The sequence below is a fragment of the Candoia aspera genome, chromosome 9 (assembly GCF_035149785.1).
Source record: "Candoia aspera isolate rCanAsp1 chromosome 9, rCanAsp1.hap2, whole genome shotgun sequence".
NCBI classification, from domain to species: Eukaryota; Metazoa; Chordata; class Lepidosauria; order Squamata; family Boidae; genus Candoia; species Candoia aspera.
Window position 1 is genome coordinate 8,784,726 of NC_086161.1, and position 22,395 is coordinate 8,807,120.

The 22,395-nt window shown below is 40.6% G+C and overlaps 1 protein-coding gene across 1 annotated transcript; it reads right to left on the minus strand.

The window, feature by feature from the left end:
* Window positions 1–9,559: 9,559 nt before the first annotated feature.
* Window positions 9,560–20,975, minus strand: KCNJ5 (potassium inwardly rectifying channel subfamily J member 5). Its single transcript, XM_063310894.1, has 3 exons — window positions 20,858–20,975; window positions 15,677–16,623; window positions 9,560–10,146 (listed from the first exon to the last, which is right to left on the minus strand). The coding sequence occupies exons 1-3, from the start codon at window positions 20,887–20,889 to the stop codon at window positions 9,770–9,772; spliced, it is 1,356 nt and encodes a 451-aa protein (XP_063166964.1). The 5' UTR covers window positions 20,890–20,975; the 3' UTR covers window positions 9,560–9,769.
* Between the last annotated feature and the right edge of the window lie 1,420 nt (window positions 20,976–22,395).

Below are 22,395 nucleotides of genomic sequence, written 5' to 3' on the forward strand. Positions count from 1 at the left end.
TCCCGCTCCTAAATAAAATCCATATTTTTCCAGTAGCAATGGCAAAGTTTCCCTCTAGAAAGCTGAAAAACAATATTACATCTCTGTTTTAAAATGAGAATCAAACTGCCCACTCTAGAACTCTATCGGTGATCTTGGCCCTGCTAGGGACAGTTGGTTGGGAGAAGAAAGAGGTTGGTAAAACATGGAGAATAATTGTGGAAGGCTGGTGGAGGAGAGATTGTGTCTCAGTTACAAATAATAGTAAACCTCCAAGCGATATTCAATGAAAACCCCTCTCTGAATTTTAGCACCAGAGAATGAGATGGTTAAATATATAGATTTGGGCAATAAGGAGAATTCAGTAGGACTTCCCTCAAAATTCCATTTAGGGCTGTTGCCTCCAGCAGCTTTCCTGTGTTTTTCGCAGGTCGTCAAAGGGAAAAAATGAACTCGTGTGACCCCTGTCCTTGGTGCTGAACGACTTTAAATTGGCAATTATACTGAAAGGCAAGGAAAATTGAGCCCTAAGAAGGAAATGAAAAAAAATGTTGATGAACTAGCCAGGTGAGCTCATGGATCTTAGTATTGCATTTTTTTTAAAGAAGAAAACCATTAAATCTGTAAATGTTTCTTGTCAACACTCCAGTACAGTGGCTCCAGCAGCAGGTAAATGGCCATGGGCCAGCAGATAAATGCTTATTACAGTAATTCTAAGGATGACCTAGAGGTTCTACCTTGGAAATCTTTTTGCAAACATTTCCTGGTAATAGAAAATGTTGCATATTAGCAACTGATACAACTTGCAAATGCTGCTACTGCCAAAGTTTCCGTGGATACCAAAATAAACCCTTGAATTTTAAAAAAGGCATAATATCCTCAAGGTAATAAAGCATGTATAAATATTTTTAAAAATGATATCAAGAAACCTAAGAAAAGTTGAACAGCTGCAATGTGGGTGGTCATGAGCATGTGATGATGGGCTTTGTCGGCCTTTCATTTGCATTTATTAGACACTATCTTACCTTAAAAAAATATGTCTGCTAAGCTCACTGTGGTCTCAAAACATAGCAAAATAATTTTTCCCAGTGTGGCTTTCTCTTCTATGAGAGAACTATAGAGCCATCTGAATACAATGGATTTATATATTGGACAGTGTTGGGTTTCAAGACTGTGGTCTAGACAACAGATTTCCTGACTTTTTGCTGGCCAACTGTGGATGGCATCTTCAGAGGCAAGGTGGTCTTCTATGCAGACTGGATGTCATGAGTGAGGATGGTGAGCAGGGGGCTCCCATCCAGGCTGTAAAGTGCATGTGTAGTACTGAGGAATTAGGTGGCCATTCAAAGAGACACAGATCGGGCCCGCCTTAGTCTTTGGGGTTTATATGTCTGGGTTTTCCCACGCTTCTTCAGTTTGTTAGGATTCTCTGTTATGTAGCAGTAATAAAACACTAGAGACCTACTCCTTGTCTCAGCGTGGTTCCTGGCTGTTAGGACACCATTAAGACACTATTAAGACAACTTAATAGGGACTGACTGGGCTCCTGTCTTTATAGCCAGGTATCCTGACTGCTGACTGGTCTTTAGCTCAGCTGGTTTCCAGTTGGCGCAGGATGGTGAGGGCTGGTCTCACTGGTAACCAGTATATCAATTTATATACTTACTTCATCTACAACCCACCCAGGCAGTGTAAATGGAGATCTTTTTATCCTGCAACAAAAAGGCTGTGTGGTAAGTTGGGCTGAAAGGGACACAGATAGCAAAGAGGACTTGAACCTGGCTCTCCTCAATTTTAGTCCAGCACCTTAGAACATTTCACCAGACTTGATTGCAATCTTTTTAAAAGCCCTCCCTCTACCAGTAAAAAAACTCTCTATAACAAAAATAGCATGCCACAGAGAACTCTTTTAGTTCTTGACGTGCTAAGTTTCCATCAGCAAAGGCTTTTGAAGTTATTTTGAGTAAATTAAAATTTCATACTATAACAAGTAGAGAGCTATTTCATACAGAGTGCATCCTTGTTTCCAGAGGTACGGTGCATTCCAAAGGAGGTAAACACCACCATCTCCACTGACAAAAGGAGGAAAAAAAATGATCGGATATAATCTCTTACCCCAGATTATAGCTATGGGTTACCTGCGGGTTAAACCGCTGAGCTGCTGAGCCTGCTGATCGGAAGGTCGGCAGTTTGAATCCGCGTGACGGGGTGAGCTCCCATTGCTAGTCCCAGCTCCTGCCAACCTAGCAGTTCAAAAACATGCAAATGTGAGTAGATGAATAGGTACCACTTTGGCGGGCAGGTAATGGCGTTCCGTTTAGTCATGCCGGCCACATGACCACGGAGGAAGTGTCTACGGACAAACGCCGGCTCTTCGGCTTTGAGACGGAGATGAGCACCGCCCCCTAGAGTCGGACACAAGTGGACTTAATGTCAAGGGAAACCTTTACCTTTACCTTACCTCAACCTCAGTGCACAGTAGTTTCAAAAAAATGAACCCTGTCACATTTCATTAGGTGAAGTTTCAGATTTATAAACTACTTCAACCTTGATGATTACAACGGAACACTGTGACATTTCTTGCTAGTAGGAAGTTGTAATGGATTGCCGTGAAAATTCAAATGTCTGCTGGCTTCAGATGCCATCCAGAAGGACAATCCAATTTTGAATTATTTTTCATTTGGCGCAGGGAGATTGGAGTCAGTGAATCTGGGCCATTTATGGAGCACCTGAAATCTGATCTTAATCAATTATCTAAGGAAGGGGGCTTTTAAATCTATTGCTGGAGTTGATTAATGTGTCAGTACTATGAAAATGCAACATCTGGATCTCGCTAGCAAGAATTTATTGTAACTTGGTAGACAGGAATAAGAATGATTTGCTGAAAATCTATTCAAGGGCATTGTTAGGCTCACAGGCTGAGCATGAAAAAACGCATTCAGTGGCAAGATAGAACCAGTCACAAATTCATCTGGATGTGACTTGGTTTCATGTTTACTTAAAATATGCTTGGTTTAAACATGGTAAGTTAAGCGTGAATGTTCCTCTACATACAAATGAACATTTGAAATTTAGACATAGCCATTGCTAAGGATAGATTTAAGCCCAGAGAAGCTTCATTGGCAGAAGGTGGGAAAAATGCCCATCTGAACCTTATGGGAGAAACACAAACAAGGAAAGCTTGTGTCATTGACATGACCACTCTTAAACCCACAAACTCTTCATAAAGAAGGGATGAGTTCACATGTTGCACCAATCTGTGATTTGTGTACCCTTGTTTTACTAAATGAACAGAATTGGCCAGGTTCATACAACATGGTGAGTTATATTACAGCCACAATGACTGAGGCCAAACAATCCACTAAGCTCAAACAATTAAACCACATTTTATTTCATTACTTTATCTCATACACTTATATACCCAGCTCCCAAAAATCCTTAAGGGCTTTTGTAAACCTAATTGACTAATGTTAAATCTGAGCTTCAGCAACCTTTGAGAGGGGAATCTCATTATATACATTGAATCTGTGCAACTGAACTGTCAGTATTCTTTTTGTTCATTTGTAACAAAAATAGCTTCTTCCCCTGTGTTGAAGGAGTGTTCATCATATCCATCAATATTAACTAAATAGGCTGCTGGTCATTGCAATAACCTTTGTCCCTTTCTTAGCCTTTTGGTGACTTCTGTTTAGACAGACTGGAACTCCGTTGAGCTTTCCATGGAAACAAGAACAACAACAACAATGTTCATTTGGTTTGATGCTTCTTTATTGGCTGCTCAGACACACAACTAAACTCATGACACTTCCCCCCACCCCCAAATGTATTAATGCATGTTTGCCTGGCACTAATTTAAAACTTACATCTTCTGATGAGGAATATTGCACTTCCTTCCTCCTTTGGGGGGAGGGCTTCATTTTGTTAAAGGATGAAGGGAAAGGTCTGAAAGCCAGGGAGGAACAAAGAGGGATCCCACTCTCAGAAGGAAGCAATGAGGACCCCCATTGTTTCTAGGAATAAGGCAGCCATGTGGCTTCACTCTGTTCCCCTCTTCAGCTTCCTTTGCAACTTGGCTTAACAATCTCTGTCTTTTGATCCCAAAGTATTTGCAAAGGATTGTAAGACACATAAGGAATTTGATCCATATTCAGTTCATTTCTTCTTGTTGCCTAGTTTACCTTTATTTAAATTCTGTTAGATTGTGCACTCACGAGTTGTAGTGAGGGACAAGCAAGATTAGACTCTGACCACCTGCAACTTGATATGTGATTATAAGCCTCAGGCTTATAACTATATGACTCTTGATTTCCCCCAGGTAAGGTGTCATCTGGTGGACCTTCTCTGCTGTTAGGCCCTGGCAGAAGCCTATGTTAGTCTCCTCCCTCTTTGATTTCCACAAAGTACCAGCTGTTTAGCATTACTTAGTATGTTGAATCACATTTCTTTTTAAGAGGATGGTAGGGAGGCATCAGCCATGAGACCTCTAAGTGGTAGAGATGTGAAAGCTGCCCCCAAATGCCAGGAGTTGGCATTGATCCTCCTATCATCTGCAGCAGAGTGTGAGAGTGAGTGACTTCTCTTGGGCTGAGACCTGCAACTCCCTCCTTTCACAAACTGAAGACCTTTGCAGAGATGTGATGTTTCCAAAAGGCCTCCCATTCTCATTCCTATTACTATAATTGAACGAGAAAACTGAAAAATTGCATTGTGAAAATTGGCCATTTTGCCACCAGGTTTTCTGTGAATCATTCTGGGGTTGCTCTGGGTTTGCTCATCACCTTGACCTAGAGGGGGCAAATTTCCCCTGCAGGTTCTGATTTGCCCTGTGAGTGCCATAGACTTGCTTTTATGCCCTCATGTTTATTTTGATTTGGGTGAGCTTATGCTTGTTTCATCTTGGTGCAAAGAAGCAAGGGGAACCCAGCTCCCACACATTTGTTCTCTTTCATATGGCCTTAATTTCAGGAAGTGGGGATGCTGTTATAAATAGATTGAAAGCTCTTTAAATTTTCATTGCCTCTTAATTAAGTTAACCTCCCAACCACCTGCCAAACTACTGCTTTGGTCTCTTCTGACAACATGCCTTCCTGTCCCTTCCTATTGGCTCCAGATATCACCAGCAACAGAACACAGGAAGCTTATCGTAGAATATTAATTTCTTCAGCGCAAATAACATTCGCTCTAATCTCATCTCTGTGGCTCAGTGTTCTGTTGCTAATGAAAATGCTAAATAATAAATGGCTGATAAGAAGCAGCGAGGAAGATAGTGTCTGGGGAAGCAAGAGGGAGATTCTGTATTTGGAATTAGATGAAAGCAAAAGGGTATATCTCCATATGAAGGCTGGATTTTCCCATTCTATAGAAAGAGGTATGGGTATGGGTATGGGATTGATTGAATAATTTTTCAATGTCTCTGATTGCGAAGACTTTAAATCCTTGCATCTTGATGCAAAGGTTTCAGTATCTCAGACTGCCAGGATGGCTGCTGTGATTTTTTGAAGATCTGATGACACCACCAGTTGAATTCTGATGTGGTGGTTCTGTATAAGGTGAGATTATACAGAAAGTCCTAAATGATGGCAGAGATGGCAGCCTTCTTCCTTCCAGAAAGGAAAGAAGACAAGTGGAGTCAGTGTCTCTAGCAGTAAGTTAAAAAGAGGTTCTGAAAAGGTTGAAAAAAAAACTAATTTGGCTCTCTGAAAAAATTCTTATGGCCCTGCTGATTCCCTTGGAAAGCTGTTGGGAATCCCAGTTTTTAATCTGTCACAGTTTTAATCTATTTTGAAATAGTGTTTGGCTTGTCTGAGAAACCTCCCTATTCTTTTAAATTGTTCAGTTCTATAGGTTGTTTGGGTAAGGGGTTTTCTTTGGAGGGGGAAGTGGGACTACAAAAGAAGAAAATAAATAATATAAGATAGCACCTTTCTTTGCTATGCACATGCATTTTGGATTTGAGAAAGTTCAAAGACAACCAGCTGGATTTCCCTGGTTTATTCTCTAGTTCAAAAGCAGGAATAGCAGAGGCAAAGGCCTCTTATAGGTAGGGACCTTATGTTTACATACTTTGGAAGCAGACTAAAGATTGTCAACATTTCTGTTGTAGTGATTTCTTGAAGAGTATCTTCATTCCCACCCACCCACCCCTTTTTTTTTTAATCCTTTGGAAGCTTTTGATCAATTTGCTGCTGTTGACGATTTTGAATGTGCAGGCTTTTTTGGTATTGTTTTTACTGGTTTTCACTTTTCTATATTGTTTTATTTTGGTAAACTGGGATCATCTGATGAACAGTGATAGTTGTTGATGATGATGAGGTCTAAATACTCTAAAGTTTGCCATTAATGTTCAACTTTCTCTGATAAATGTCTGCAATGTTCGTTCCAAATAAAGGCACTTTAAAACCCAGATGTCTTCTGCGAAGTTATGAAGAAGGGCAACAAGATACCCTGCTTCTTTGGGGAAAAATAAACTCTGGATAACCAAACATGAATTCTATCTCAATCTCAGATGAACAGGCCCAACATTCTAACAGGATCTTGCTTATAGAAAAAAAGAAAAGGAAACGCCAAACATAACCAAGCCAAACAGAACATAAAAACTTTCATACAGGCCATCTGCTTGTTTTTAATTTCCTTTCACAACTCAATAAAATGACAGTGTGATAAAGGTGTTATCCACTACACTGGGTTTTTCCTGCATGGCACTGGAGAAAAAGTAATTACCACTGATAGCCATTGCATTGATCAAAATGCTGCTATACAATGAAGGGCAACTGAGGCAAATTTTCAAGTCGTACTTCTGCTGAAATGGATGCTGTGTACCCTATGGACCATTGTGAACTTTATGTTCAGGGGAAAAAGCAAGGTTGAATGAGTTTCAGTAAAGAAAAATGCAATTCAGTGGACAGGTGTGGGGATTAGGAAGTTACATAGTTCCGCATAAAATTGAGCACATAATATCTTGTCAAGAGAATGTAATAGCTAGGCATCATGCATAACCTTTTGCCCTTCCTCATAATTCTCAGAGCCAAAATAAATTAGGCAAAAGAGGGACAAACTGATATACATTGATTTGCACAAGCTCACAGAATCTAGCTCTTGTATGGTGCTATATTTGAACACTGCTGGCCACTAATTGAAAATACTTGGCAAAATATTTCCATTCTTCCCTGATAGTTTTTAAATCAGAGGCATTTGACCATAGCAAGTCACAGCCAATAGAAAACAACTTGGCTTCTTAAATTTCTGTAGTAGACAACCTTCCTTGCCCACTCTTAAAAGACCACAGGATATTATTCCTCATCCACCCTAGGATTGGATTAATTCCTGTTACACATTTTTCCTCACACATGTTCACAGACACATACACCCCAACAGCATTTCAAAAGCAGCAGTGGGTACCACTAATACCCTTGGAATGAACTTCAACTTCACAAGCCCCATGTCACCAGGAGACTGTGAAACTATAGACCAAAATATCATAGGACACCAGTTTGGAGGTGATTGAGAGAAGATTGAGAACTACCCTGTGCCCCTCCATGGAGAAATAACACAGAGAAAAAAAATCTCATGGAACCCAGTGGGAATTAACCATTCCTAGGGTCATGCTTTATCATAAGGGGCAGGCTTAGTGTCATATCCCTCCACCCTGAAGGAATAATTTTTGCAGAGGAAAAATGTGTTGGATCAAATGAGAGTAGATTCTGCCAGAGACTTTTACAGAATATTTTCATCTGCTGGTGAATCTCTCCCCCACCAATTCCTTGTTGTCATTTTCAGAATTCCAGATGCATTTTGGATTCCATTTGTGTGGGTTGAACTTCAAACAAACAAAGAAAAAAGCATCAGAGTTTGGAGAAGACCAGCGGCAATATGACAAGGTGGAAACAGAAGGGGGAGGAAAATGAGGAAATAAATGTGTGAACGTATAAGCTGCATCTGGGCAAACACAGTCTGATTCTCTTTTTTTCTTGATGACAAGTGACAACAAACTTGGCAGTCACATTCAAAGTCAAAATATGGATAAAAATGTATGATGATCACTTGTGGGAACTCATTGCTAAGCTCACTGCAAGGGTGTGAGAAAGTTCTTAGTGGAGTGAAATTTCATTAAGCTCTTTTGGTTTCTTTTTCCTAAAGAAGCACCATAAATGTATATCCATCAGGTTCTGTCTTCTTTGGAATGTCATTTTGTTGAAAGAAGATATGATAGTAGATGACTGGATGCCATTGTTATCTGCAAAAATAACGTGACTATTGGGATTAGGGAAAAGACACAAATCTATGTCATAGGAAGTGCCAGAGGTGTGTTGTGGACAGCGTGACAGATTTGGAGGACACAAAAGCTTATTCAAAGTCCAGTCCAGTCTTTATTTTTATAAAGTAACTGCAAGCAAGTTCTCCCCACTTCAGATTCTATGCTGTAAAGGGGCCATGTACCACACAGGTCTATTGACAAATGCAGGAAAGAAATTGAATAAAAGCAGTTGGACATCTTTTAACAGCATTTCAGGAGCAGATGCCTCAAGATGGTGCGATGTGGCTGTTGCTATTCAGGGCTTTCACCCTTTTTTCTAACCTTCCAATTCCCACCATTTCAGATCTTCTCTACCTCCCCTCCCCTCTCAGTAATTGGTTAGGGTTTAATGATGAATCTTGTCCTGACTGGACTAAAAATAAATTGATTAATTGGTGGAGGGACTTATATCAATCTTATACTTTCCTAAAACAGCTGATATCTTATGATGCAATGCTCTGACAATCCGACTAACATACTGTAAATATGATGAATAGACATGATTAATTATATTTAATTGTATTAATATTATAATTAATATAATAAAATATAAATCTTGGGAGCTAAACTTGATGATTTCATGCCAACATTCAAATCTAGATTTTCTGATTCAGGTCCAACTTCAGCCGCTGTGTGACTTTGGGCCAGTCTCTCTCTCACAACCCAACCTTTCCCAGAATGTAGCTGAAAGGGTGTGTGGAATTGTTGAAGGAGGGTATGTTATAGATGCTAGCTTGAATACCTGGGGCTAAGGCAGGATAGAAATCTAGGAAATAAAGAACATGTTTTAAAATGTCCTTAAGACAACACAAAAGCCAATTAGCCATTGTGTTCCTAATTCATCTGAAGCTAGAGTATTAGTTGCCCCTGTTAACCTTTTAAAAACACAATAATAGGAAAAACAAACCACTAATGCTTCAGAAAAATGAGTTTCTTTCCTCCATGGAATAATATTTTTTTCCTATTTTGGCTGAATTCGCAGTAGACAGAATCTCAAAGATAAATGATCACACCTATGTCCCATCACACAGAAAGTTACAACACACACTTGGCCAAATACAGAAGGCCTGTTCCCCACCCCAATTCCCCCCTTTCTCTTTTTATTCAGCAATTAGCATTTCCAATAAATTAAGGAAGGAAAACTTTCATAGCTACATTTGTTTCATCAAATCTCCCCTCCCCCCTTTAAAACTCCTCCCTCTGTGCAGAAGATATACATGGCAAGGAAAAAAAATAGCTTCAAATAAATGATCATCTACACTGCCATTATATTTCCTTAAACTGGCTAGTTTTCATGTGTCCTCCAAACAGTGAGTAAAATCCTTATAGTAATCCCCAGAATAAAGTGGAGAAACTCAAATTATATGGAGGGGTACAGCGTAATCCAGTAAAACCCATGGGAGTGAGAACATTATCTTCTAGATAATGGGTTGTCCCATCTCTTCTTCTGCCTCCTCCATGGCAAGGGAATCTGAATTTTCTATCATTCATCAAATCTTACTGTTTTAAAAATAGGCTCTCCTTCATCTCTCCTGTTGTTCCATTGGTTCCATTAAGTTCAATTGCCTCTGGGACTTCATGTCTGTTCTCTTCTTTCTCCATCCCTTCCCGCTGTTCTTTCTCATCTTCTGCTTCCTCTGTTTCCTCTCCATTCAGGAGGTTTGTGGTAGACAGGTGGCTCAGAAGCCGTCCTTCTTTGAAAGACTCAGCCAGTTCTTTGGCACAGCAAGAAGCTGTATTGGTTTCATAGGTACTATGGAAACTGTTGTAGTCAACCTCATAGAAGTCCTTCTCTAGGGTAAGGACAGGGGTGAAACGATGTCCCCAAAGCACTTCTGTGTCCATGTAGGAGCTCCGAGCCTGGCAAGTCATCCCTACAGAAGAGAAAAAAAACAGATATTCAGTAGGTCTAATGTATATTAAAAGCATAGCCGTCCCTGATGCTTAAACGGAAAAAGGTAATGTGCACATCTATAACTTTCCTTCTATGCTTGAACCAAAACATTTACCACTGAGAGACCTGTTTGGAGAGTTGCTCACTGTAAAAATGCGGGTTGTGCATACAAGTTTATATGCCTGATCTCCCATTTTTTCTATTATTCACTAAAATGGCTACAGTGTTAATTCTTTAACATGATGTATCTAAGACTTGCTTTGATTAAACCTTCGTCCCTCCCCCTCCCTCCCTTCCTTCCTTCTTTTTAAAAAGTAAAGTTTGTTGCATATCTTCTTTATGCTGCAAAATTGAAAACAAAGCCACATTTTAAAGAAGGTGACTAGAAAGAAATGTGTGTATTGTGGGGGAAGAAAACTCTCTTCATTTTCTTATCCCATTGGCCCTGCTGATTGGGAATTATGAATATTGAAATCCAGCATATCTGAAAAGGATAGGTTATGGAATGGTGATATTACCCTTCACCCCAAAATAAATAAAAGCAAATAAAAGAGATGAAGGAAAGATCCAGAGGGGAGCACATACCAGCCACTGAATCATCAATGGAGTTACCTATATTAAACCTCCTTCCATACATGTCCTTTGTCTGCTATACTGATAAACTTTTGCTAATGACCATAATGGTCTCTACTTTTAGAGTCAAAACAGGAACAAGGCGTGACACTATCTGCTTAGGAAGAAACTGTTTTAGTTTCTTGCTTCAAATTAGCTCTTGAACATGTATTATTTGCAGTATCAGACCTTACCAATCTAGTCTTGCTGTCAGGGTGGTGGGGACAAGTAACATCACTCAGATTGATGATATCATGATTTGTATGATGTCATTGTAGCTTCCACCAGATGCCTATGAGTTTTGCCATAGTAACATCAAGGGACAGGACCTTGCTGCATTATCATCTGATTAATGTTTGCTTTCCTTTGCAATAAAAAGAAGCACTGCAAGCAGTAAAATTCTTACCAAAAGCCTGTGTTTCAAGGCCATTATTTGAAAATTAAAAATAATAAATCTATGACTGGCTAATTGTCAACAAAGCATGGTCTGAAAGCTTGGAGAAAAGAGAACAATAGCTGCTGAAAATTATACTTTTTAATGCTCTCTAATTGAATCAGCCAAGACATTTATTATATAACTCAGACAAACTGGAGCAAATGACTTAGACAAAGTAGAGCACATATATTGTAGGGCACATAGCCTCTTGTTTTTGTTTTATTATTTTGCTTTTATGGTGTTCTTTTTTTTTTTTCCTTTTTAGCAACAGCTCTTCTAAGCCCTGGGAAACCCCAAAGAAAGGTGATGTCATCAAATGTGAATACAACACAACTTGTTAGAATATGTCAGTATTCCAAAGGGTCATGGGTTTCAAGTCCATTTAAATATTCTTTGAAGAAGCTTTGAAAAATTGCCCTCACTGAATTTTCTAAGTATTATTTGGACAGTCAGATATTTGGCTGATCATCACACTGCTGACATTCAGATCCAGCTTTTGGGGTAAAATGATCTTCAAGGGACAGACAGCAATGCAACACATTTTCACTCAAAGGTAGGTCCAATGAATCAAATGTGATTTTCTCCTGGGAAAATTATATAAGACTTTTAGTTCAGCTTATGATTATACATTCATTTAGCTAGCCTGGAAAGCTTTCTTTCCAATTACACTTCAAAAACATGAACCGTTTGAAGAGCAGATTTGAGAAAGCAGGTTCTGAACAGCAGAATTAGAAAATGAATCCACAGAGATTAAGTTAGAGTCATCATGGGGGCGAGGGCACTTCCACATGACCATTGTTTACAGTTCAAAGCTGTCCTACATTCACTTCTGCACAAACCAAAATATTGACACCCAATCATTGCTTAACTTCTGATGACCAATAGAAGAATGTAAAGGAAGTCACCGAATCAGCACCCTGTTACCTGAGCGACTACTCATATTCATATTGATGCAGTTTTCTTGGGTTTGTGTCTGTGTGTTTTTGCAATGCATACCCAGGTACATACAGCTGAGAGTTTGCAATGAAAGAAAGAAAGTTGCCTTTCCTCTTACATTTAAAATCCTTTTGCAAGCTGTGAAGCCTTTTTTGCAATATGTCTAACCAATACGTCAAACCAACTAACTCTTTTTTAACTAATCCTAGAATTCGCAAAAATTGTGTGTGACATACTAGTAGACATTAGTTGTATTCAGTCTCTTTGACACAGTAATTTGTCTCTTCAGGATTGGCCTTAGCATTCATCTTCCTTGGGTAATAGTCATGCCCCCCAGAACCCCAGCAACACCCACCATTAGGTCTTCTTTTACAATTAGCGTTTGGTCCACACTCCATGTTATTCTGATGTTTCCCCAACCAAATGTATAATCTTCCACTCCCAGGATTCTCAGCAAGGACTATGCTGATTAGAGAATCCTGGGAGTTGGCGTTCCACAGTGCTGTGGAACAGCTTGTCCAAAGCTGGTGCATCCAGGTGCATTGAATTGCAGTTAAAACTGTTGGACTACAACAATGATACAACTTGCTTAATGCTCTGTATGCATATTTTGGGTGGAAGAGATGCATTTGGAAGGCAATACGTTTTTGTCATGTTTTTAATTACAAGATTGGTACTGATAATGACTTCCTCTTGTACTCTATTAGTCATGCTTGGTTTCTGAAAGCAGAAGCACTGAAAGCAGAAGCAGATAGATAAAGAATCTCATTCCATCATTCCTGGCACAAGAATCTTAATTTATAGATAAGATACCTGTTGAAGATAATCTCTGGGTATAACATCTGACATCCTTAAAGAGAATCCTTAACAGAGATGGACCAGACTTGATTTGCAACAAGACCACCACAAGCTATTCAGAGATAGGGACAATGCAGCCACCCTGGAAGACATATGTGGGGTCCCCTTACCAACTTTTGCCCAGACTGAAGAAGCTGCTGGGACAAGCAGCGAAACGTTTCAACCAAAAAGAAAGAAATCCAGTTGCCATGACTCAACCTACAGACAATTCCACCTGGATGACTGAGAATCTTCATCGACATATCAGCAAGACCACCACCTCTCATAGAATCATAGGGTTGGAAGGGACCTTGGAGGTCTTCTATTCCAACCTCCTGCCCAAGGCAGGAATCCTCATACCATCTCAAACAAATGGTAATCCAATCTTTTCTTGAAAACCTCCAGCGATGGAGCACCCACAGCTCCAGGAGGCAAGCTGTTCCACTGCTTAATAGTTCTCACTGTCAGGAAATTCCTCCTTATTTCCAGGCTGGAACTCCCTCTGACAAGCTTCCACCCATTGCTTCTTGTCCTACCCTCAGGTTTTATGGAGTATAAGTCAACACCCTCTTCCTTGTGGCAGCCCTTCAAGTATTGGAAGACTGCCATCACATCTCCCCGCAGTCTTCTTTTCATTAAGCTAAACATACCCAGTTCCTTTAGCCATTCCTTTAGCCGTTTAACCTTTAAGAGTTTGCATTTTAGCATTCAGACATGTAGCCAAGGTTGGACCTCAGGACAAAATATAAAGTCTCTAGGGTCATGGGAGCAGATGATGACCTAGAGAAAAGCAGGTGATAAGGCAGTAGCAAACAGAACCTATGTCAATTTCTGAGTTGATTTGGCCCTATGCAAATATTTTCTTCTTATTTTTGGAAACCCTTTATAGTAACCCTCTTTTGAGGGAGATGGGTGGTGACAAAATCTGAAAAATAAATAAATAAATAAATAAATGGGGGTAGCTAACTGAGTATCTACATAACTCCAGATAATTGTTTTATTAGATTTACAAATAAAAGAAAATAACACACCATTCTTTTCTGAAATAGGACAGTACTTCATTTCTAAGTTACACCTACCACTGCATCACTGATAGGTTAGCCTTTTCTATATGCTTGAGCCACACAGAACCATCTAAAACCTTCATATAGTGAAGCTTTTAAAAATCATCCAGAAGAAAACCAAGATTAAGATGGGAACCAACACCAAAAGAAAGGGGAAGCGGCTGTCAGGATTGCTAAGAGGAGCCCATAGCTTAATCACTCATATCAACAAAGACTGGCAGCCCAAGCTGACTCCAGCAAATGTCAAAGATAGAAGCTGTAATTAATGTCACCAGTGGACAGAACATTTTATTAATATTCCAAAATGCCAACAAAGGAAAGCTAATTGATTTGGACACAGCATTGACCTCTTTATTTAGCAAGGTCTACACCCACCAAAGGAATCTTGAGTTGCAAATACCTTTTCGAAGGGGTGAGTTATGAACGTCTTTGCTGGATCCAATCAAATGGCTGACTTAATTTAGCATCCTGTTTAATATAGCAGCCATGAGATGGCTCTACACTACTTACAAATAGATGTGTCTTATAGCTCATTCTAAAGGTTGTTTGGTCTTCACCAACCAATACCCTGCCCAATCCATTTAAATTTCAGCGTGATAGCAGAGGTACAGTCGACAAAAAATGTTTTTTACCCATTCCTACTGCCATGAGGTTGTGGGTTATCTGTCTAGAAATTTAATACTTTGAACTAGATTAGGCATCTTTACAACCATTTAGTGTTTCCTAAAAGAGGGAAAAGGGGATGCTACAAATCATGGTGTCCATTCCAATTAGAGCTTTCCATTACTGGCTGAAGCTACAATTTATCAAGTTAAGCATGATAGAGGTGTGTTTTTGGCTTGCAAGAACCTGTCTTTGAAAAAGCCTGAAAGCAAGAACTGTTAAGGGAGAAGATCCAGTGTACAAATATAATGAATGGACCAGATAATCACAAGAGGAACTGTGGCAGTTCCTCAATATTACTGCAGCTCTGTTTTCATCTTGGCCGGCATGCGGTTTGGTTGGATCTGGCTTTAATGCCAGGAGAATATGGAGCCATTACAAAAAACTTACCTCAGTCTTGGGAAAGTGTAAAGCAGTGTGACAAAACAAAACATCAAACTCAAAAGAACTCCACTTTGATTGTAGATTAAAGTAGAGAGAGACTTGGTCAGACTTTCAGGTTCTGTTACAATACCCTAACTCCAAAACTATTCTGAGAAGCTTCACAGGTAAAAAAAACACAACCTTATATAAAACCCATCATCTGGGGGACAACAGAACAACCAACCACATCATCCCCAACTCAAAGGGTCCTAACTCAAGGCCTGGAAATTCCCTGGTATTAACCAAGGCTCACCCTGCTTAGTTTTGGAGCTCAGTTATGGGTGAGTAGGTCCTGCCTTCAGCTGAGCCAATAATGGACCCTAAAAGTAAAAAAAGGCAAATTGTTTTAATTCTGCCTAGTGACATTAATGCATTGCTGTGATGCCTCCCAGTCTCCAGATCCTTAAAATAATGGAGGGGGAAAAAAAACACACCTCAAGGGCTCATAACTCTACAGGTTACCAAAAGTTACCTCACTTAACATCTGAATGTTTGACATCACCTTTAGGAAACATAGCACCCACACTCTGAACCCTTACCTGTTGCTTCCACCATCCCCTCTAAAATGACGACAATTTCAAACTCTTCCTTCTCCAACTGGGCACGTGACATCTCCCAAAAGGGACTCTTCTCGTTGATTTCATGTGAAATGATGAGTGGGGATACCAGAAACAGCCTGTCATCCCCTGTGTCAAATCCCACATTGATGTCTGTTTGGTTCAAGGGGATGAATTCCCCTTCTTTGGTCTGTTTGGATTTAATCAGCTTGGCTCGGATAGATGCCTCTACAATGTGGGAATTCCTTAGGTCTCCAACCCGGAACATGAGACACAATTTCTCATCCCGCATAGAAATCACAGCATTGTTAGAAAACATGAGGGTCTCTGCCCTCTTCTTTGGTTGGCTGATCTTCACAAACATGCACCCCACCATGAAAGCATTGACTATGGAGCCCAGGATTGCCTGGACCAAAAGCAGTATGATGCCCTCAGGACATTTTTCAGTGATCACCCTATGGCCGTACCCAATGGTGGTCTCCGTCTCAATGGAAAACAGAAAGGCTGAGACAAATCCACTGAGGTTGTCAACACAAGGGATCCAGTCTTCATCTTCTGCATGGTCTAAATCTCCTCGGATATAGGCAATGAGCCACCAGATGAAGCCAAAAAACAACCAAGTGATGGTGTAAACCATGGTAAACACAAGCAGGTTAAAGCGCCACTTGAGATCCACCAAAGTGGTAAAAAGATCACTGAGATATCGGTAGGTTTCCTGGACATTCCCATGATGAACATTACATTTGCCAGTTTTTTCCATGTATCGCTGGCGTGGTTTCTTGATTTCAGCTGCCAAAAGACGTGTTCGATCGGTGGCAATTGGGACATCATCCCGGGCTTGTTTGGGAATCTTCTTTTGCTCTCTGGGGGTGACACCAATTTCCATATCTTGATTCATGAAGATTCTTGAATCTCCAGCCATGGTTGGGCTATGTAACAGGAAAGAAAAAAAGTAAAATTATTTTCCTCAATCTACTTCTCTTTTGATATTTGTGATTACAAGCCATGTGGGCTGGTAATGATGTGAACTGACATCCAAAATATTTGCAGGATAGCAGTTCAGGGAAAGTGGGTCCAGATCTTTAGGTGAGTGTTCTAAGATGGTTATAGTACATTTTTATGGGCATTTACACGGTGATGATTCACTTTATCCATAAAATAATCTTATCTCCAACCCCCTCCCCTTAATCTTTTGGTTCCTTAGCTTTACCATTGTGTCAGTATTGCCTTTGTTCAAAATTTATTTATTTGTTTATTTATTAGATTTATATTACCGTTCCTCTCCCCCAGTGGGGGACTCTGGGTGGTCTACAATAAAAAAGATAATAAAAACATTTAAATCTCAGTCACAATTTTAAAAATATAAATAAGATAATAAATATTAAATCCAAGGGGAGATGGAATCCCAGTCCATAGGGGTGCTATGGCACCAACCACTCCCAGGTGGAGCTGTTACCCTCCCCATCCCAAGCAAGGTGGCAGAACCAGGTCTTCAATTTCTTCCAGAAGTCTGGGAGCGGGGAAACCCGTCTCAACTCCGGGGGCATGATATTTCAAAGGGTGGGCGCCGCTGCAGAGAAGGCCCGCCTCCTGGACCCCGCTAGATGAAATTCCTTTGTTGAGGGGGTTTGTAGCATGCCCTCTCTGCCTGACCAGGTGGGGCTGGTTGATGTTATGTGGGTGAGACTGTCCCTCAGGTAGCCTGGCCCCGTGCCATGCAGGGCTTTAAAGGTGATAACCAACACCTTGAACTGGACCTGGAAGCAAACTGGTACCCAATGCAGCTCACGTAACAGTGGTGTCACATGGGCTGATTTTACAGCACCGATAACTGTCTGCGCAGCTGCATTCTGGACCAGCTGAAGCTTCCGGATACTCTTCAAGGGTAGCCCCATGTAGAGTGCATTGCAATAGTCTATATGAGAGATGACAAGGGCATGAGTGACTGTTCGGAGGGCATCTCGATTCAGGAATGGGCGGAACTGGTGCACCACCCGAAGGTGTGTAAAGGCCCTCCTGGCCGCGACTTCCACCTGCTCTTCGAGCAGGAGTCACGAGTCGAGGAGGACCCCCAGGTTCTGCACTGGTTCCAAATGGGGCAGTGCCACCCCATCCAGAACCAAGGTGACAACTTCCTGGAAGCCAAGGGGCCATCAACCCACAGCCACTCCATCTTACCAGAGTTCAGTTGAAGCCTGCTGTTCCCCATCCAGACTCCCACAGCCCCCAAGCACTTGGAGAGGGTAGAGACTGCATCACTTACTTCACCCGGGATGGAGATATATAACTGAGTATCATCAGCATATTGATGACACCTCATCCCATGGTGATGGATGATCTCACCCAGCAGTTTCATGTAGATGTTGAATAGGAGAGGAGAGAGAACCAAACCCTGTGGCACCCCACAATGGAGGGGTCGAAGGTCGGATCTCTCCTCTCCTATCACCACTGACTGGGAATGGCCCTGGAGGAAAGAGGTGAACCAGCGCAAACTACACTGCCCACTCCCAATCCTCTGAGCTGCCCCAAAAGGATACCATGGTTGATGGTATCGAAAGCTGCTGAGAGGTCCAAGAGAGCCAGGATGGATGCACTCCCTCCATCCTGCTCCTGCCTGAAATCATCCATAAGTGTGACCAATGCAGTCTCTGTCCCATTTCCCGGCCTGAAACCTGACTGAACGGGGTCTAGATAATCCATTTCATCCAGAATCCTCTGGAACTGTAGCGCAACCACTTTCTCAACCACCTTTCCCAAAAAGGGAAGGTGGGAGACAGGGTGAAAATTGCCCAGTATAGTAGGGTCCAGGGATGGCTTCTTGAGGAGGGGGTGCACCAGCGCCTCCTTAAAGGCAGCCGGAAATACCCCCTCCCTCAAGGATGCATTAACCATCACCTGGACCCAACCACAAGTCACCTCCCGGGCTGATTTTACCAGCCAGGAAGGGCACAGGTCAAGATGGCATGTGGTTGCGTTAACAGTCTGGAGGATCCTGTCCACTTCCTCAGGCCCAACAAGGTCAAACTGTTCCCATATAACAGGGCAAGTATGCTCCCTTGGCATCTCCCCAGACTCCACTTCACACTTAGAGTACCTGGATTTATTCAGTGAGACTATGCAAGACATTTGAAAGAAGTGTTTTGCAAAATGCATTAGCCTGAACAAAACATATCTCTGAATCTTTGAGCATCTATTTCTTTTGCAAAGATTGAATGACTGCTCTGAAAATTCTTCCCACCTGTCTCCACAGGTGTATACATAGACACTTTGCTGCACTGGCAGTTCCAAAGGAAGTGTTGCCTATGCACACATGCCTGCATATGCCCATGCACATGCACATGCCCATACACACACTTGCACACTACTGAATATAGTATTTGAAGCAGCTGTGCAAAAGACAGGGCTGGTTTAATAGTTTGAAGAGAGGTGCTACGTTCACCCTAAGGCACATTGCAAAACACCTCTTTAGAATACTTTGCACAGTCCTATTATTTTATCCAATGTATTAGATCACATAATGTCGGCTCTTTGAGATAGGCCAAATCAAGAAACAGACAGAGCAAGGATTAGAGGAATGCTGCTTTATTGTTATAGGATATCTTGAAGGCCTACCAGGTTTCACTCTGTACCCTTTTATATCAAACAGAATGAAGGTGGTGCCATCCTGAATTTCTTTCTCATGCCTTCTCCTTTCCCTGGACTGTTTTGTTTACTTCTTTTTTCTGCATACATTCTTCAAGCTTATCTCCACACACCTTTACACATAAGATCGGTGCAAACGAATTTTTAAATCTCTCCCCCCAGCCCATTTCTCCTCCAGCAAACAAGCAAAATTTGAAAAATAACAGGGGATTTTGCATTTATTAATGGAATCCCTTTATTTTTCTGGGAATATCATGAAACCTTTCATTTATCTTTGGACAAAAGAGGAATCTCCATGGAGAACTGCTTACCAGCCCCAATATACTTCAGAGATACAGACACATACAGACACAAAGCCACATACTGTATAGCACAAATCCTATGAAAACTTAACCAGCTCTCTTAATTCTCTGTCTTTGATCTTCTCATAGAGTTAGGGGTAGGGTTCATGATGATGCAATATAACTAAGCTACATAAAATAATATAATTATACAAATCTATTTTGGAAAAGCACAAATAAGACCCAAGTCAAATGGCAGAAGAACCAAAGAGAACAATCAGATACCAGTGATTTTCACCAAACTCAGAGCTAGAAATAAATCTAAGGGTCTTCCCAATGTTTACCTCAAAAGAAAAGCAAGTATTGGTTGCCCCAACTTCTTCAGTCTGGAGAAAGTTGAAAACCTAAAGCCAGGAAACAGGGAATCCTCTTGTACCAAGAACCTCCCATTCACCCTGAGTTTTCTTAGATTTTCAAAGGAAAGCCTTAGCAAAAATGTAGAGATATTTTAGGATATTTCTGGCTGAATTTCTTCTCCAGCAGTATTTTGAGAGGGACAAAATTAATTTTTTTATTTCTGGCATTATGGCCAGAATGTGGATTCTGTTAAACTATTGCTGGAAATCCTGGAGTTGTATAACTTCAAATTATTTGGAGGGCCCCAGAAAGGAGAAAGAAAGAATAGGCAGATATATCACTGTTCTCCCCTACCCCTGCAACTTACTTTAAAAAATGAGCCATACAAGCATTCTAATACTGATATTATGGAGTATCAAGGGAAGGAGACTTGGATAGCATGGAGAAATAAAGAGAATGACTAACTGGGGAAGGGAATGTACTGTCCAGTCGCCATTTTATCAGGCTGTTTCATCAGCTTCGTTAAAAGACCAGCAAATTTGTGTCATCTCCTCAGTTTGAGCTGGTCACGATCAGGAGTCCAAGAACTCACTGTCTGAATCATCCTCCCAAATCTTGCATCCTCCAATTGCGATGGATGTCAATTGCACAGTTCCCAGCCAGAACTGAAGTCCAATATATACATAAGTTGCAACATGGAGAAAGCATAGTATAGATCCTGCAAAACACAGGATCAGCAATTCTGCAATTGTATTTTGATTGGGTTAAAAACCTGAAAATACTTTGCAGTAAGACAAGTTACCCATCTGACTGCCAAAGAAAAAAATGAAGCTCCTCAGGGTGTAATGCAAGGGAAAGTATATACATGAGAAATATTCCTTACCTCAATATGAGAGGAAATGTAATACAAGACATAGGATATTGGCTTGGATCCTTAAAACACTGAATTCAAAGCTTCCCAGAGTCATTAATGTTCTGAGTAGAGTTAATGTGATCATTCCTTCTTTAGCCTCCCTTCAGTGGCTGAAAGACAAGAGCAGGAGATTGCAAAGTCACAAAGAACATGGAGCAGGGAGAAGGCTCTACTGATTACCAAGCATAATGTCGGAATGTGTAATATGCTTTGATTTTTCACATAAAAATAACAGAAGTGTGAAGCAATACTGGATAAAACAAATTGGATACAAGTACCCAAAATACAGAGGTGTATGAAAATGAGTCACACAAGAGATATATTTCATCTCCTTTATCCTGTTTTAACAAGCCCCATGTCAGCTTCTCATTTTGGTCAAAAGATGTCATCCAATCACCTGTGAACACTTCCTTTAAGACAGAAGAGCAGCATGTTTAGATGACGCTAAAGCTCCAGTAAGCATGGCCAATAGTGAAGGATGTTAAGAGTTCTAGTTCTGCAAGGTTGCAGGTTTCTCACTTATAAATGAAAGCTTCTTGTTTTCCTGCTCTAAGCTTGTGCCCAATTACCAAGGAGAAAGCTCCATTACATACATACTGTAGTCGCTGGGTTTGCCCCACTTAGTAGATGAGGCTGAAATGTATGGCTTTCATGGTGAACCATAATGTGGTTGGTTGGTCTGAGCATAGCTGGTGACATGAGCACATCAACTGTGTCTTCTTTACAGGTTTACTATACCACGTAAACTCAACCACTGGATCTCTCTTCTGGAATATATGCATGGAGTTGAATTTTAAGTTATTATCCCAACTTTATAAAATGCCAACATGTATTTTTCTTGTGTTATTAGTGGTGATCTATCATGCAGCTTGCTTCAGGGGAAGTCGGGATATTTGTCAAATTAATTAATTAGTAAACAAGCTTGGATATAGTAGAAGCCAATTCAAACATGTTTTCTCTTTCTCTTTCTCTATGTTTTCCCCTGGGTAAACCTGATTGCCAAGAAGATCGGCTGATTTCCAAGCAGTTTTTTCTTCCACATGAAATAAGGAAGAAGAAAATAATAATAATAATAATGTCCTTGATTGTCCCCAAAAGAGGACAATCATGTATTAGGCTATATGTGAGCTTTTCCCAATGGCAGGTGGCCTGTTTACACTTGTGCAGAGTCCATCAGCCACAGAGAAGACTAGCTTTTTTCTGAACTATGCCCAACTTTGTAAAATAGGATAGAATAGTTCTATTTTAAAATAATGGATTTTATACTATATGTTTTATATTATATTGTTATAGTGTATTGGATATTTAGGATATTAAACGTTTTTATTGGTTTTGTAAACTGCCCAGAGTCCGTCCTTTGGGGGGGAGATGAGTGGTGGCAAAATTTAATAAACAAACGAACAAACAAACAAATAATAGAATAATTATGTCAGTTTTGTGCATGAAGCCACTTGCTCCTTTGGACAGACTGCAAAACTGGGTGTAGCTGAAAATGGAGATGAGAAAGG